This window comes from Nicotiana sylvestris, chromosome 1, assembly GCF_000393655.2.
Source record: "Nicotiana sylvestris chromosome 1, ASM39365v2, whole genome shotgun sequence".
Lineage (NCBI taxonomy): Eukaryota > Viridiplantae > Streptophyta > Magnoliopsida > Solanales > Solanaceae > Nicotiana > Nicotiana sylvestris.
This window is the reverse complement of record NC_091057.1, coordinates 114,464,582-114,477,777: the sequence shown is the minus strand read 5'-3', so window position 1 is coordinate 114,477,777 and position 13,196 is coordinate 114,464,582. Positions and strand designations below refer to the sequence as shown.

The 13,196-nt window shown below is 37.0% G+C and overlaps 2 protein-coding genes across 2 annotated transcripts; one reads left to right on the top strand and one right to left on the bottom strand.

Moving 5' to 3' along the window:
* Positions 1–766: 766 nt before the first annotated feature.
* Positions 767–1,696, top strand: LOC104229628 (vacuolar iron transporter homolog 1-like). Its single transcript, XM_009782288.2, has one exon. The coding sequence runs from the start codon at positions 827–829 to the stop codon at positions 1,481–1,483; it is 657 nt and encodes a 218-aa protein (XP_009780590.1). The 5' UTR covers positions 767–826; the 3' UTR covers positions 1,484–1,696.
* Positions 1,697–9,612: 7,916 nt separating this feature from the next.
* On the bottom strand, positions 9,613–11,349 carry LOC138873539 (uncharacterized). The gene is made up of 3 exons (XM_070152011.1): positions 10,618–11,349; positions 10,300–10,524; positions 9,613–9,891 (listed from the first exon to the last, which is right to left on the bottom strand). Exons 1-3 carry the CDS (start codon positions 11,347–11,349, stop codon positions 9,613–9,615), a joined length of 1,236 nt encoding a protein of 411 aa, XP_070008112.1.
* Positions 11,350–13,196: the final 1,847 nt, after the last annotated feature.

Sequence of the window (13,196 nt, the reverse complement as noted above, 5' to 3'; positions counted from 1 at the left end):
ACCTTGTCTTTTTCTCTCAATCTCACATTTTATTATTATTAAATTATTTTATTTTATTATTTACCCTACTTTTTTATATAGTAATTTTACCTTGTATCATAATTTTTTTTATAATATTGCAAGTTTATCTTTTATATTGTTGGTACGTGACATCATGAAACGATGACAAACGACATAATCTATTCAAATATTATATTTATCAAACAATACAATATAATACAGTACGATACGATACATTATGAAACGTAACAACCATCCAAACAAGCTGTAAGCGAGATAAACGATCTCTATAAAGAGGTTTTGCGGACTCGAATTTTCAAGAGTTTTGATTAAGTTAAAAGAAAAAAAAAAAAAACAGGTTTGCCATCATATATCACACTCCTCGATAATAGAGTACTTTCATTTGATTATTAAAAAAGTACGGAACAGATGTAAAGACTAGAAAAAGGAACAATAAAGTTCTAAAAACGAAGAGTTCTCAAATTAAACTTCGCTACGTTCTTAATCACATTCCTTACATACAATATGATTACACTTATTCTGATAATCTTTACGCCCAGCTCATCAACAACTAATATGATTTATTCGAATTTTCATCTCACAAAATTAAACTTAAACATCAAAATTACGAAAAGGAATCATAAAAACCACTAGAAATTAATGTGAATGCATCAGATTCCTTTACATAAAGAGTGCTCCACTAGTTAAAGCCTCTTCACATTATGTCCTATAAATATCACCACCCTGGCGTGTGCCCTCCACACTTCTCCTTATCCTTTACAAAACACAAAGTTATAAGTTTAATTTTCTCATTTTATTTTCTTCAATGGGATCCATAACAAATAGCCAAGAATTAGCCAAAAATGACATAGAGAAACAATCCATGCAAGTAGAACAAAATCTTGATGAGGTTGAGATAGCTGTAGACTACTCGAAAAGAGCACAGTGGCTTAGGGCTGCAGTTTTAGGTGCAAACGATGGCTTACTTTCAACTTCATCTCTAATGATGGGAATAGGGGCTGTGAAACAAGATGCAAAGGCCATGATCCTCACCGGGATCGCCGGTCTCGTGGCCGGAGCTTGTAGCATGGCCATAGGAGAATTTGTCTCCGTTTACTCTCAATATGACATAGAAATGTCACAAATGAAAAGACAAAATAATTCAAGTACACATGAGTTAGAGGAAAAAAAGAAGAATTTGCCAAGTCCATTGCAAGCTGCAGCAGCATCTGCTTTTGCATTTGCAATAGGTGCAATTGTGCCTTTGTTGGCTGCTGCTTTTGTGAAAAATTATCATATTAGGTTAGGGATTGTGGTGACTGCTGTGAGCTTTGCACTTTTGGTCTTTGGAGGTTTAGGTGCATACTTAGGGAATGCACCATTGTTGAAGTCTTCATTGAGAGTGTTGATTGGAGGATGGTTGTCTATGGGAATCACTTTTGGACTAACTAAATTAGTTGGTGTTACTGGACTCTATGGTTAAAATTAACTATAGACTGCCTTTACATTATTTTTCCATTGAAATATATTAAGGTCATGTCCCAGTACCTAGATTTGTTAGTCCCTTTTTCCCCCTTTTTAATATAGTATAACATGTAATTTTGAGTGGGGGAGTTTTAGTTTTTCTATGGATCCTCGACTCCATATATACATGTCAATTTGATGCAGCATGTAATGAAAGAATCCGCTTGTTATATATGCTTTTTACATATACATAGTGTTGAGTGTTCCAAATAATCTGCATTCATATTTATATTCCCAATACCTTTCTTTTATTTTTTATTTGATAAAGGCGTGGTTCTCAAGCCCATTTACGTATATCTTGACTATTTAGATAATTTGCTACTTTTGGATAATTTTATTTAACAAGGCATTTAATTAGGTAGAAGGGAAAAAAAATCACCTAGTGACAATTTTTGTCTCTATTGAAATTTTATCTCTAATAATTTCTACCACACTTCATTAATCGCTATTAAGCGTACCTTCAAGTGTCCAATGCCTTCTTTTTAATACCAACTAGGATTATTTCAGTGACTTTTTAATTTTTCTTTTTTTTTATAAATAAAACTTTGTTGTGGCGGGGTGGGGGTGGGGTGGGGTGGGGTGGGGTGGGTGTGGGGCACTAATAGTAAAAGGAACCAAAAAATTAATCACATAGATTACATTGTTTATCGGATGTGACCAAAGGAACAATAACGGGCGGTTATTACTTAAAAAATGGTGTTTTCAATATGTTCAACAGTTCAAGTAATCAACGAAATAATTTCTTTATAGAGGATACAATAAAATTAATTTTTTCAAATCCACTTTCGCATTTGATACTAACAGTAAATGTGACTTTTCATTTTCAAGAAAAAGTAACAGCGAAAACCACACTAGTTATTACTATGCGTAACCGTGATGATTACTTGTTAAAAAATACTCACTTAATACGACACAGGAAACACTTGAATAATTTTCTTGTTGGCAACAAAGATGCCACTTTTCATAGAAAGTCATTTCATTAGTTTAAGGCTAGTAAATCATTTCTATATCTTCTCTACTGCAATATTTAGGCCATGCATGTTCAATCATTTGCATCATTATACACAAAGAAGTTAGAAAACTTTTTTTTTTTTTTTTGGTAAATCCATATTAAAACATTGATCCTAAATGATTACTTTATAAAATTAATTATTAATTTGGTTTCGGTTGAAAGTCAAATCTGATTTGCCTATTAGGAGCTACATTTACACTGTGAAAGACTAACAGTATTTTTAACGAATCAAACTAAGAATAATGATCTTGATTCTTAGAATAATCAAGCCTTATTTGAGAAATAAATTACCTAATAAAAAGGTACTAATTACAAATATATAATTCAAGTGGAAATATCTATAATATGGATTTTGACAAATAGATTTGGGATTTAGTATATGATTTAAAGTTTGCTTTGACTGTTCTTTTCCTGCGGAAATTGAAATAAATTCAGTTGCATTGGGATTTACTCTTGCTTCATCAGCAGTCAATGTATTTTGTTAGGCCTAATTATTGTTTAAAGTTAACGCCAAGCAGTGATGTGAAAGCATGAAATCCATTTTCATTGGTTTATTATTGTCATATATATGTGGGGAATAATGTAAGTTCTATCTGTTAAAACTAATCATCTTTTGTTAAAACTTTTTAGGTGACAGTGGTTCTTGGTTTCCTCTATAGTTATATATGTTGAGGGTGATTATATTATAGCTGTCATTCCGATAAATGCAAAATTAATTTAGTTTCGAGTGAGACTTAACGCATTATTTGTATATGCATAGAATTAGTTTGGTACAACAGTTAGATTTTGCTTGTTCACCATAAAACATTAGACCGTTTTTTTTAATAATTCCACAGGCATTATTGCTTGAATTCCAACAATACTACTGTATTAGGAAAAAAACTGAATTTATATTAAAAATGATGTGGCATGACACATGGATTAGTTGAATGGTCAAAGAAACAGCAATTGACTAAGAGGCACGGTGAAAACAGCCACGGGAAGAAGAATTTAAATAAGCACGAGACGACGTATAGATACGAGTCTCGTACCAATTTAAATTATTTGCAGCCAACGGATTAGAAGGCATTGAAAGCAAGGATCAGATGACAGAAAGGAGCCCAAATTCATTATTAAATGTCTGATACGTTATAAAGTTGGTATTTAATAAGAATGATTGTGTAACGGCCTATTTAATGTCATTTATTGCTCATGATTATATCATTAAAGCTGAGGCTTTATTCCTTTACCTAGAATGATCTATAAAAGGAAGAAGGATCGTCATTTGTAAGGACACGGAATACTATTGAGAATACACTGAAATACTTATCTATTTACCCTCTACCATTGTTCCCAAAAGTATTTTATTTTTTGTCTCCTGATTATCAGTAACCCGAATTTTTCTTTTAGCTTTGACCAAGGACTCAGATTTTTGGTTAAACAAGTTGGTTCCGTTACCGGGAATCTGATAATCTTTCCTTTTAAGCTATATCTTATCTATTATCGTTACCATGTCAAACAATAACGCCGACAACAACAGTAACAACACATTGGGAAGCCATGAAAATCACATACATCAAAATCAAGATACCGTGGTTCCCTCTCCTTTAAATTCACCACGTCAATCTCGTGAAGGCACTCCTGTTACTGAATCCCGTGCTGATCAACAAGAGCAATCTGAACATATACGATCAAAAGTCAAGGAACCGGGATTCTAGCTCTTCTTCAAAGTTCAGGAATGATAGGAATAGACAAGAATCACGTGATGATGACAGGAGTTTAAAGGCACGATTCGGTGGATATAATTTCAACGTCTCTACCTCCGAGCTCGTAGCTGTTTTAAGAAGCATGGGAGATAAGGTACGGTGGCCGAAAGAAATGCGGTCAAACCCAAGTAGACGCAATCCGGACCATTGGTGCGAATTTCACAACGATCACGGGCACAAAACTTCAGAATGCAGATTCCTGCAAAGTGAAGTAGATCATCTATTAAAGCAAGGATATCTCACTGAGTTATTTAGTGAGAAAGGAAAACAAGCTTATATGAAGAACAGACAAGAACCACCACAACCTCCTTCACCCAAAAGGACAGTGAATGTCATAAGCGGGGGAGAAGATATTCATGGCATAACTTACACAGCTTCAAACAAGGTTTCTAAGGTAACAATTACACACGGGAAACGGGTGCGGCAGGTCCTTGACAATGAAAGCATTTCGTTCGATGACGCAGATAACGAAGGAGTGACAACTCCACATAATGATGCACTGGTAATATCTTTACTTGTATATGATACTAATGTAAAGCGAGTTTTGATTGATCCAGGAAGTTCTGTAAATATTATATTACTAAGGGTACTGCGGGAAATGCAAGCTGAAGACAAAATGTTACCCAAGGCGCACACCTTGTCAGGTTTCGACAACTCAAGTGTAGTAACAAAAGGTGAGGTAATACTAACAACTTTTGCTATGGGTGTTGTGAAGGAAACTAAATTTCAGGTAGTTGATATGGAAATGGCCTACAATATGATCATGGGAAGGCCATGGATACACGATATGGATGCTGTCCCATCAACCCTGCATCAAGTTATCAAATTCCCATCACCATGGGGAGTTTGTCAAATACGTGGGGATCAGCAGATGGCCAGAAATGTCAACGCTGTAACAAGTACGAGCGCCGTGAATAAAGCAAAATAGCAATTACAGGAAACAGTTGAAAGTAAAAGAGATCAAACTTCAACTGAACAAGAGAAAATAGATTTGGACTCAAGGCCTGACACAATTCAAGAACCTGAAGAGAACGAAAGCATCAAAACAACGATTGAAGAGCTTGATGCAGTGACATTGTTTGATCAACAGCCTGAACGGAAGGTTTATATCGGGGCTAATTTAGACACGAACATGCGAGGTATGATAATCGAATTTTTAAAAGCTAACTTAGATTGCTTTGCTTGGTCCCACGCTGATATGACAGGGATACCTCCAAATGTGATGACTCACAAACTCAACGAGGACCCTTCTTTCACACCAGTAAAGCAAAAGAAACGGAAACAAGGTGCTTTCAAGAACCAGGTGATTCAGGATGAAGTCCAAAAATTATTAAAAATCGGATCAATCCGTGAGGTAAAATATCCAACTTGGTTAGCTAATACGGTGGTTGTACCCAAGAAAAATGGTAAGTGGCGTGTTTGTGTAGATTATACTGATTTAAATAAAGCATGTCCAAAAGATTCCTTTCCCTTACCACATATAGATCAACTAATTGATGCGACCGCAGGTCATGAACTTTTAAGTTTTTTAGATGCATACTCAGGATATAATCAAATCAAAATGGATCCTGGTGATGAAGAAAAAACTTCTTTCATCACAGACAGGGGGACTTATTGTTATAAAGTAATGCCCTTTGGTCTCAAAAATGCTGGGGCAACCTATCAAAGGTTGGTCACCAAAATGTTCCAAGAACATTTAGGGAAAACAATGGAGGTATATATAGACGATATGCTCGTCAAAACCCAGCAATCTCATGATCATATTTCTCATCTATCTATTACTTTTGAAATTTTGCGAAAATTTAATATGAAACTCAACCCAGAAAAATGTGCATTTGGAGTTGCATCAGGTAAGTTTTTGGGTTTTCTTGTTTCTAACCGTGGTATTGAGGTGAATCCTTCTCAGATCAAAGCAATAGAAGAAATCCCGGATATCCTTACTAATAAAAAGGAAGTACAACGATTAACGGGAAGAATTGCAGCTTTGGGGAGATTTATTTCCAAATCCTCAGAAAGGTGTTTTAAGTTTTTCTCTGCACTTAAAAAGCAAGATCATTTTGAATGGAATGAAGATTGTCAGCAAGCCCTTAGAAATTTGAAAACTTATTTGTCAAAACCACCGTTGTTGGCAAAACCGAAGGTAGGGGAAAAACTTCTTATTTATCTGGCCGTATCTGAAGTCGCGGTAAGTGCTGTTTTAGTCCGCGAGGACCAAGGTAAACAATCTCCTATTTATTACGTAAGTAAGTCCTTATTGGAAGCTGAGACACGATACCCACAGCTAGAAAAATTAGCATTAGCTTTGGTCATGACATCTAGAAAGTTAAGGCCTTATTTTCAATGTCATCCCATTGTTGTAGTTACTGCTTTTTCGCTTCGAAACATTTTGCATAAACATGAACTTTCAGGAAGATTAGCAAAATGGGCTATAGAACTAAGTGAATATGAAGTTATTTATCAACCCAGGACCGCTATAAAGTCTCAAGTACTAGCTGATTTCGTGGCTGATTTTAGCCAGGGGATGCATTTAGAAGCAGAAAAAGAATTATTAGTTTTTAATGGTGCGAACCCGGGGACTTGGGTTTTATACACTGACGGTTCATCTAATGTAAAAGGGGCAGGCTTAGGAATAGTCCTCGTACCACCTGCGGGTGAGACCATTAGACAGGCTATAAAATGTCATTCTATAACTAACAATGAAGCAGAATATGAAGCTGTAATTGCAGGTTTAGAATTGGCACGAGAACTCGGCATAACACAGATTATAATCAAGAGTGATTCTCAACTCATGGTTAATCAGATGCTGGGGACTTACACAGCCAGAGAGTCACGAATGCAAGAATACCTCGCAAAGGTACGGGAGTCAGTAAAGCAATTCCAAACTTGGAAAATAGTGCAAGTCCCAAGAGATGAGAATGCAGAGGCAGATGCTTTAGCAAACCTTGCATCCGCATCAGACGTGGCAAACAATACAGATGCTTCAGTCATACATCTATTTCATTTCGTTCTCGAACCTGACAAAAACGAGGTAAATTTTAATCATCTAACATGGGATTGGAGAAATGAAATTGTTGCCTTTTTACAGCACGGAACCGTGCCTAATGACAAAGGAAAGGCTTTCGCGCTTCGCAAAAAAGCTGCACGATATTGTTTATATCAAGGTAATCTTTATCGAAAGATGTTCGGCGGACCACTAGCAAGGTGTCTCGGTCCCTCTCAAACCGAATATGTCATGAGAGAAGTACATGAAGGACATTGTGGGAATCACGCAGGAGGACGGTCACTGGTAAGAACGTTAATTCGCACAGGATATTATTGGCCTAAGATGGAAGAAGAGGCAACCATTTTCGTGTCCAAATGTGATAAATGTCAAAGGTACGACAATAATATGCACAGACCAGCTGAGTTACTACATACTGTTTTAGTCCCTTGGCCCTTTATGAAATGGGGAATGGATATCGTAGGTCCACTTCCACAAGCGAAAGGTCAGGTAAAATTTCTACTCGTACTTACAGATTATTTCACTAAATGGGTAGAAGCAGGGGCATTTAAACAGGTACGAGAAAAAGAAGTTAAAGACTTCATATGGCGCAATATAATATGCCGCTTTGGAGTACCAAAGGAGATCGTATGTGACAATGGACCACAATTCATTGGAGCACAAGTTACAGAATTTTTTCAAAGTTGGCTGATCAAAAGAATAACATCTACGCCATACCATCCAGTGGGAAATGGACAAGCGGAATCAACTAACAAAGTTATTATCAATAACTTGAAAAAGAGGTTACAAGATTCAAAAGGTAATTGGCCTGAGGTGTTACCTGGAATACTATGGGCTTATCGTACAATGACCAAAACAGGCACTGGAGAAACACCATTTTCGATGGTTTATGGTACGGAAGCCTTAATACCAGTTGAAATAAGTGATCCAAGCACACGGTACGATCAGGCAACGGAGGAATCTAATAATGAAGAGATGCGGGTTAGCCTAGATTTACTTGAAGGAAGAAGTGAGGCTGCTTTGATAAGGATGGCAGCACAAAAGCAAGTAATAGAACGATATTACAACAGGAAAGCACGCCTCAGATTTTTCAAAATTGGGGACTTTGTGCTTAAAAAGGTTTTCCAATCTACAAAAGCTGTTAACTCAGGAAAGCTAAGTCCAACATGGGAAGGACCATACAAAGTTCGTGGCATTGCGGGAAAAGGAGCATACCAGTTGGAAACAATGGATGGTAAAGTTTTACCCTCACATTGGAATGCTGTCCACTTAAAAAGATATTACTTTTAAGAAAGTACCTACGGTCAGGTATCATCATGTAAAAATTCTTCTCTTGATTTTTTAATATTTTACTAACGATTTTAGATGCTAGGCTAAATATCCTAACTCGTGCCAAATGATGAGTCACAACCTGCAAGGCAAAATGGAGTATGCATAAATTCCTAGCCCAGGGTTACAATTAATCTGATGGAAATACACACGAGTTAGGCAGTCTTCATCTATAATCACATAGTCGAGTCCCGTATATCTTTCTGTTTCAGGAAAAGGGCCAAAGTAAAAAGAAATAAACAAGTGTTCGAGGCTTCATACTTCACCGCTCAAACACTTGGGGGACTACATATTATACACAGATAGGTGCAAAGAAACAGATACGAGTATCGAATAAAAGTCGGCCAAACTGAAGCAAGTGTTGAGAAGAAGTTACGAAGTCTTCAGCATTCATGAGAACAACAGAGTCATCTCTCAAACTCATAAACAAAGTCACCTCTCAAACCCTTCTTAACATGTAAAGATAGGGTCATGACTATGTACTGAAACAGGTTATAAAAAAAACCTTGTTTAGTTTATGTTATTTACAAATCTGTTACAAGAAAAACAGTTACGAGAAAAGTTGTAGATGTATTGTAATACATGTAACAGTCAAACACTTGTTAAAAGTTTATGAATGAAAACTTGCCAAAGTTGTTTCATACAAAACGTGTGTTTTCCTATTACTTTCATCGTATTTTAACACCATTATGAAGTTGAGACGTCTTCTTCATTAAGTGTCGATAAAATAAAAGGGCCCTCTTTTATAAGCCTCATGTCAATAAGTCATGGGAGAATCATAAAGCATTTTCAAAGGATAAAAATGCTAAACTATTCTATAAGTCCTAAATAAGTAAAGAAAAGGCAAGAGTAGAACACATTGAAGTTTTAACAAACTTCTTGATCTATTTAAAAAAAAAAACTAAGTAGAAACATAGTCAATAAAAGTTTATACAATTGCCCCATTATGATAACTGGGGACTTTCACCAAAAAATGCCTTAAAAACTAAGGGATAAAATCATCATTCAATTGAAGGGGTTAGTACATCAGAAGTTGCAATATGAATTTCACTTTCAGCCATAGGCACGGTGGCAACTTTTGAAGAAGCAGCAACAGGAACGGTTTCAGCTGAGCTTGAGGGGATTGACACAGAAGTTTCAACTTCCATAGACTGGGTTGTAGAAGTTTCACCCTCTGAAGCTGGAATAGCAACATTTTCAGGAACTTCAAGGGCAGGAGAAGGAGTATCAGTAGACTGTTGGCTTTTCTCGATGGTATCTATGACTTTAGCCAGTTCAGACTGCAAGTCAAAACCCTCTTGAGCAGCTTCCGTCAAAGCATCACGACGAGAATTCAGAAAAGCCCAACTCACTTCTATGTTGAAATTTTCCTCTAGAAGTCCATATTCCTTTTCCCACATAGCAAGATCGTTTTTTAAAATTTGATTTTCAGCTAAATGGGAATCAAGGGAAGCTTCAAGAGAAGCATGAGAACTCTTCAAGGCTTGAATCTCGACAGAAGAAGTCTGTAAGTCAGCCTGAGCTTGAGTTAAGTTTTGCACTAACTCTCCTGCATATTCTTCCTTTTTAGCCAAAAGTGCCTTCAGCTCTCTAACTTCTTCACTAGCTCTGGATAATTGTTCTGATAAAGAGCATTCCAAAAGCTCTTTATCTCTTTTCAATTGGCTTGAAGAAGCTTTGAATGTTGCCAGCTCAGAAATTAAACCACGGTTTTGCAGCTCTAGGAGGTTTTTATTTTCTTGCAACTCTTCTATAGCCCCTTGAGCATTTTCGAACTGCTCCTTCCAGTTGTTTGCTTCAAGTTGGGCACCCCTAGCAATTTCCTCAGCCTCGTGGACAGACTTCTCAGACTCACGAGCTTTTCTTTCCAGTGAGGAAATTCTTCTCATTAATTCCGTGCTAATAAGGTTAGCCTACAGAGGTAAGTCATGGAAATGAGAAATTGAAGATAATTTTAAAGAAAAAAAACTTGTTGGTTGAAATACCTTCAAAGTAGAATGAACTACGTCGTTCATCAAAGTTAAGCAGCTATGGCTCTCCATCTTCTTCTTCTCGATATCACCAATGAGAGGTTCAAGCCAAACATCAGCTCTGCCAGTCTTCCTCAAGAGGCTATGATTGGCAGGAACTTCCAGAGTAACACTTCTCATTGACATATTTCCGCTGCTAGAACCTGTTTCTGTATGATGAACAGAGGGAAGAGGAGCAGCGGAGGGAATAGAAGGAATGGAGGGGAAAGATGTCGAAACCAACACCGGAGCAGAAGCAGGTGCGGTTGAAGTAGCCAAGGGAACAGAGATAGGAACAGTAGAAATTGGCAAACAAATGGAAGGTGTTAAAGCTGGTAAAGAAACACTTACGGTAGGCAAAGAAATGGAGGAAATAGGAACAAGTGAGGAAAGAGGAGCTTCGTCAAAAACAGGTCCGAGCTCGCCACTCTCGAAACCACTGTCAAAAAGGTGCTGAATTGATTTATTATTATCTCTTGGTTCGGCATCCTCATCAGATTGAATCAAAACAGGCTCGGTGGCAGAGGTACGAGCAGGAGTGTTTTCAATTCCATCATCAATGACTATTCGTCTCCTGGCCCTTGGCCTGGTAATTAGGGAGGTACCCTCCTCTTCTTCTTCAGAACTTTCCTTTGTAGCTTTTCTTTTAGGCAACAAGGCTCGAGCCTTATCTAAATCCAGAGTAGCATTCGCAGACATGCGAATGGCCATAGCTACTTCAGCTGTCATTCCTCTAATGCCAAATCCTAATTAAAGAATGGATATACATGATTAAAGTTGAGGAAAAAGTGCTTAACATGTAAAACAAAATTTTGTAAAAGAGGGGATACCGTGTATTTTAACTTTCCAGCCATGTAAGGAAGAAATTGATTTCCAAGTTCTTTGCTCCCTAGTAGCAATTTTCAAAAGTGAGTCTACCCAACCACGAAAGTTGGGAATAGGTTCCACATCTCCCATGGTTGCTACAAAAAACCAAGAAGGGACGAGGTTAAAAAACAACATTCTTTTGAAATTCTCAAAAGTAGGTACGGTAAATAAGAGAAAACTTACGTTCAAAATTCCACTTCTCAGGAAAGGGAATATTTGTTTCACCAATCAAATCCACTGTACGGACAGCAACGTAACGGATATACCATCCACGATCTCTGTCATCCTCAGGGTTTACCAAAACTTTTTTGCTCCTTGCAGTTAAGGTGAAAACCCCATGGCGTATTAAGTTGGGATGGTATAGATGAATGAGATGAGAAAAGGTGAAATTGACATTGGCCTTGGATGATAAATATCTCAAACAAGCCACTGTTCTCCACACCAATGGACCAATTTGGGCCAAACAAATGGTAAAGAAACGACAAAAATCGAGAATAACTGGGTCAATCGGAGGATTAAAACCCAAAGTGAAGGGGTAAGTGTAAACAGAAGAATACCCATTTCTAAAAGAAGAAATTCTTTGATTTGGGGAAGGAATTGACATTCGAAGACTATCCTTCCAATTACAATCTCTTCTTATAGTGGGGATTGTAAGCTCGGTTACTAATGTTGGGTAAGTATCGGCTCTTTCTAAATTTTTAATTTGTTTTTGAAGAGACGTTTTGTCACTTTCAAAAGACAAATCACTGGGAACTATATCATCAACTGAGGGTTCTTGAGAAGTATCAAGAATTTCCCTACTCTTAGAAGAAGGGGCTTTTGGAACAAAACTCCTTGAAGAAGAACCAGAGGAACCGCCTCGCGTAGATTCTAACCCTGTTCGAGGCCTACTTCCTCCGCCTCTTCTGTGTCTAATAGGGGCGTTGGGGAACTGATCTAGAATTGGAACTTTTTTACGGTTAGGGTTTGAAGAAGACATTGTCAAGAAGAAGGTATGTGTCGAAGATTAGTGAAGAAGACAAAGGAAGACAAAGTTATGTGTAAAATGGGAACCGTCAACTTTTTAAGTATAATGATGAAAAGCCTATAATAAAGGCAGCTATCACTTCGTAAATAGTGAGAATGAAGAAGTCTCGAAGAAAGGAGTGAATAGCGGAATCAATTACAAAATGACACATGGACAGAGCATTAAATGGAAAAGACTGCTGAGACGTTAGTACTGTCATGAGCATTAATTGTGGCAAAAGTTCTTTTTACATGAAGATCCACTTCCCAATTATTTAATTGATAAAAAAATGAAAAGTGGGGGGACTATCTGTATTAGGAAAAAAACTGAATTTATATTAAAAATGATGTGGCATGACACGTGGATTAGTTGAATGGTCAAAGAAACAGCAATTGACTAAGAGGCACGGTGAAAACAGCCACGGGAAGAAGAATTTAAATAAGCACGAGACGACGTATAGATACGAGTCTCGTACCAATTTAAATTATTTGCAGCCAACGGATTAGAAGGCATTGAAAGCAAGGATCAGATGACAGAAAGGAGCCCAAATTCATTATTAAATGTCTGATACGTTATAAAGTTGGTATTTAATAAGAATGATTGTGTAACGGCCTATTTAATGTCATTTATTGTTCATGATTATATCATTAAAGCTGAGGCTTTATTCCTTTACCTAGAATGATCTATAAAAGGAAGAAGGATC

Bases quoted from the DNA above. Each gene is read 5' to 3' on its own strand.
- LOC104229628 (XM_009782288.2), top strand. From the start codon at position 827: ATGGGATCCATAACAAATAGCCAAGAATTAGCCAAAAATGACATAGAG.
- LOC138873539 (XM_070152011.1), bottom strand. From the start codon at position 11,349: ATGACAGCTGAAGTAGCTATGGCCATTCGCATGTCTGCGAATGCTACT. The intron at 10,525-10,617 runs GTAGTTCATTCT...TTACCTCTGTAG, and splicing joins GCTTAACTTTGATGAACGAC to GCTAACCTTATTAGCACGGA. The intron at 9,892-10,299 runs GCAACATTCAAA...TTTGACTTGCAG, and splicing joins GTGGTTTAATTTCTGAGCTG to TCTGAACTGGCTAAAGTCAT.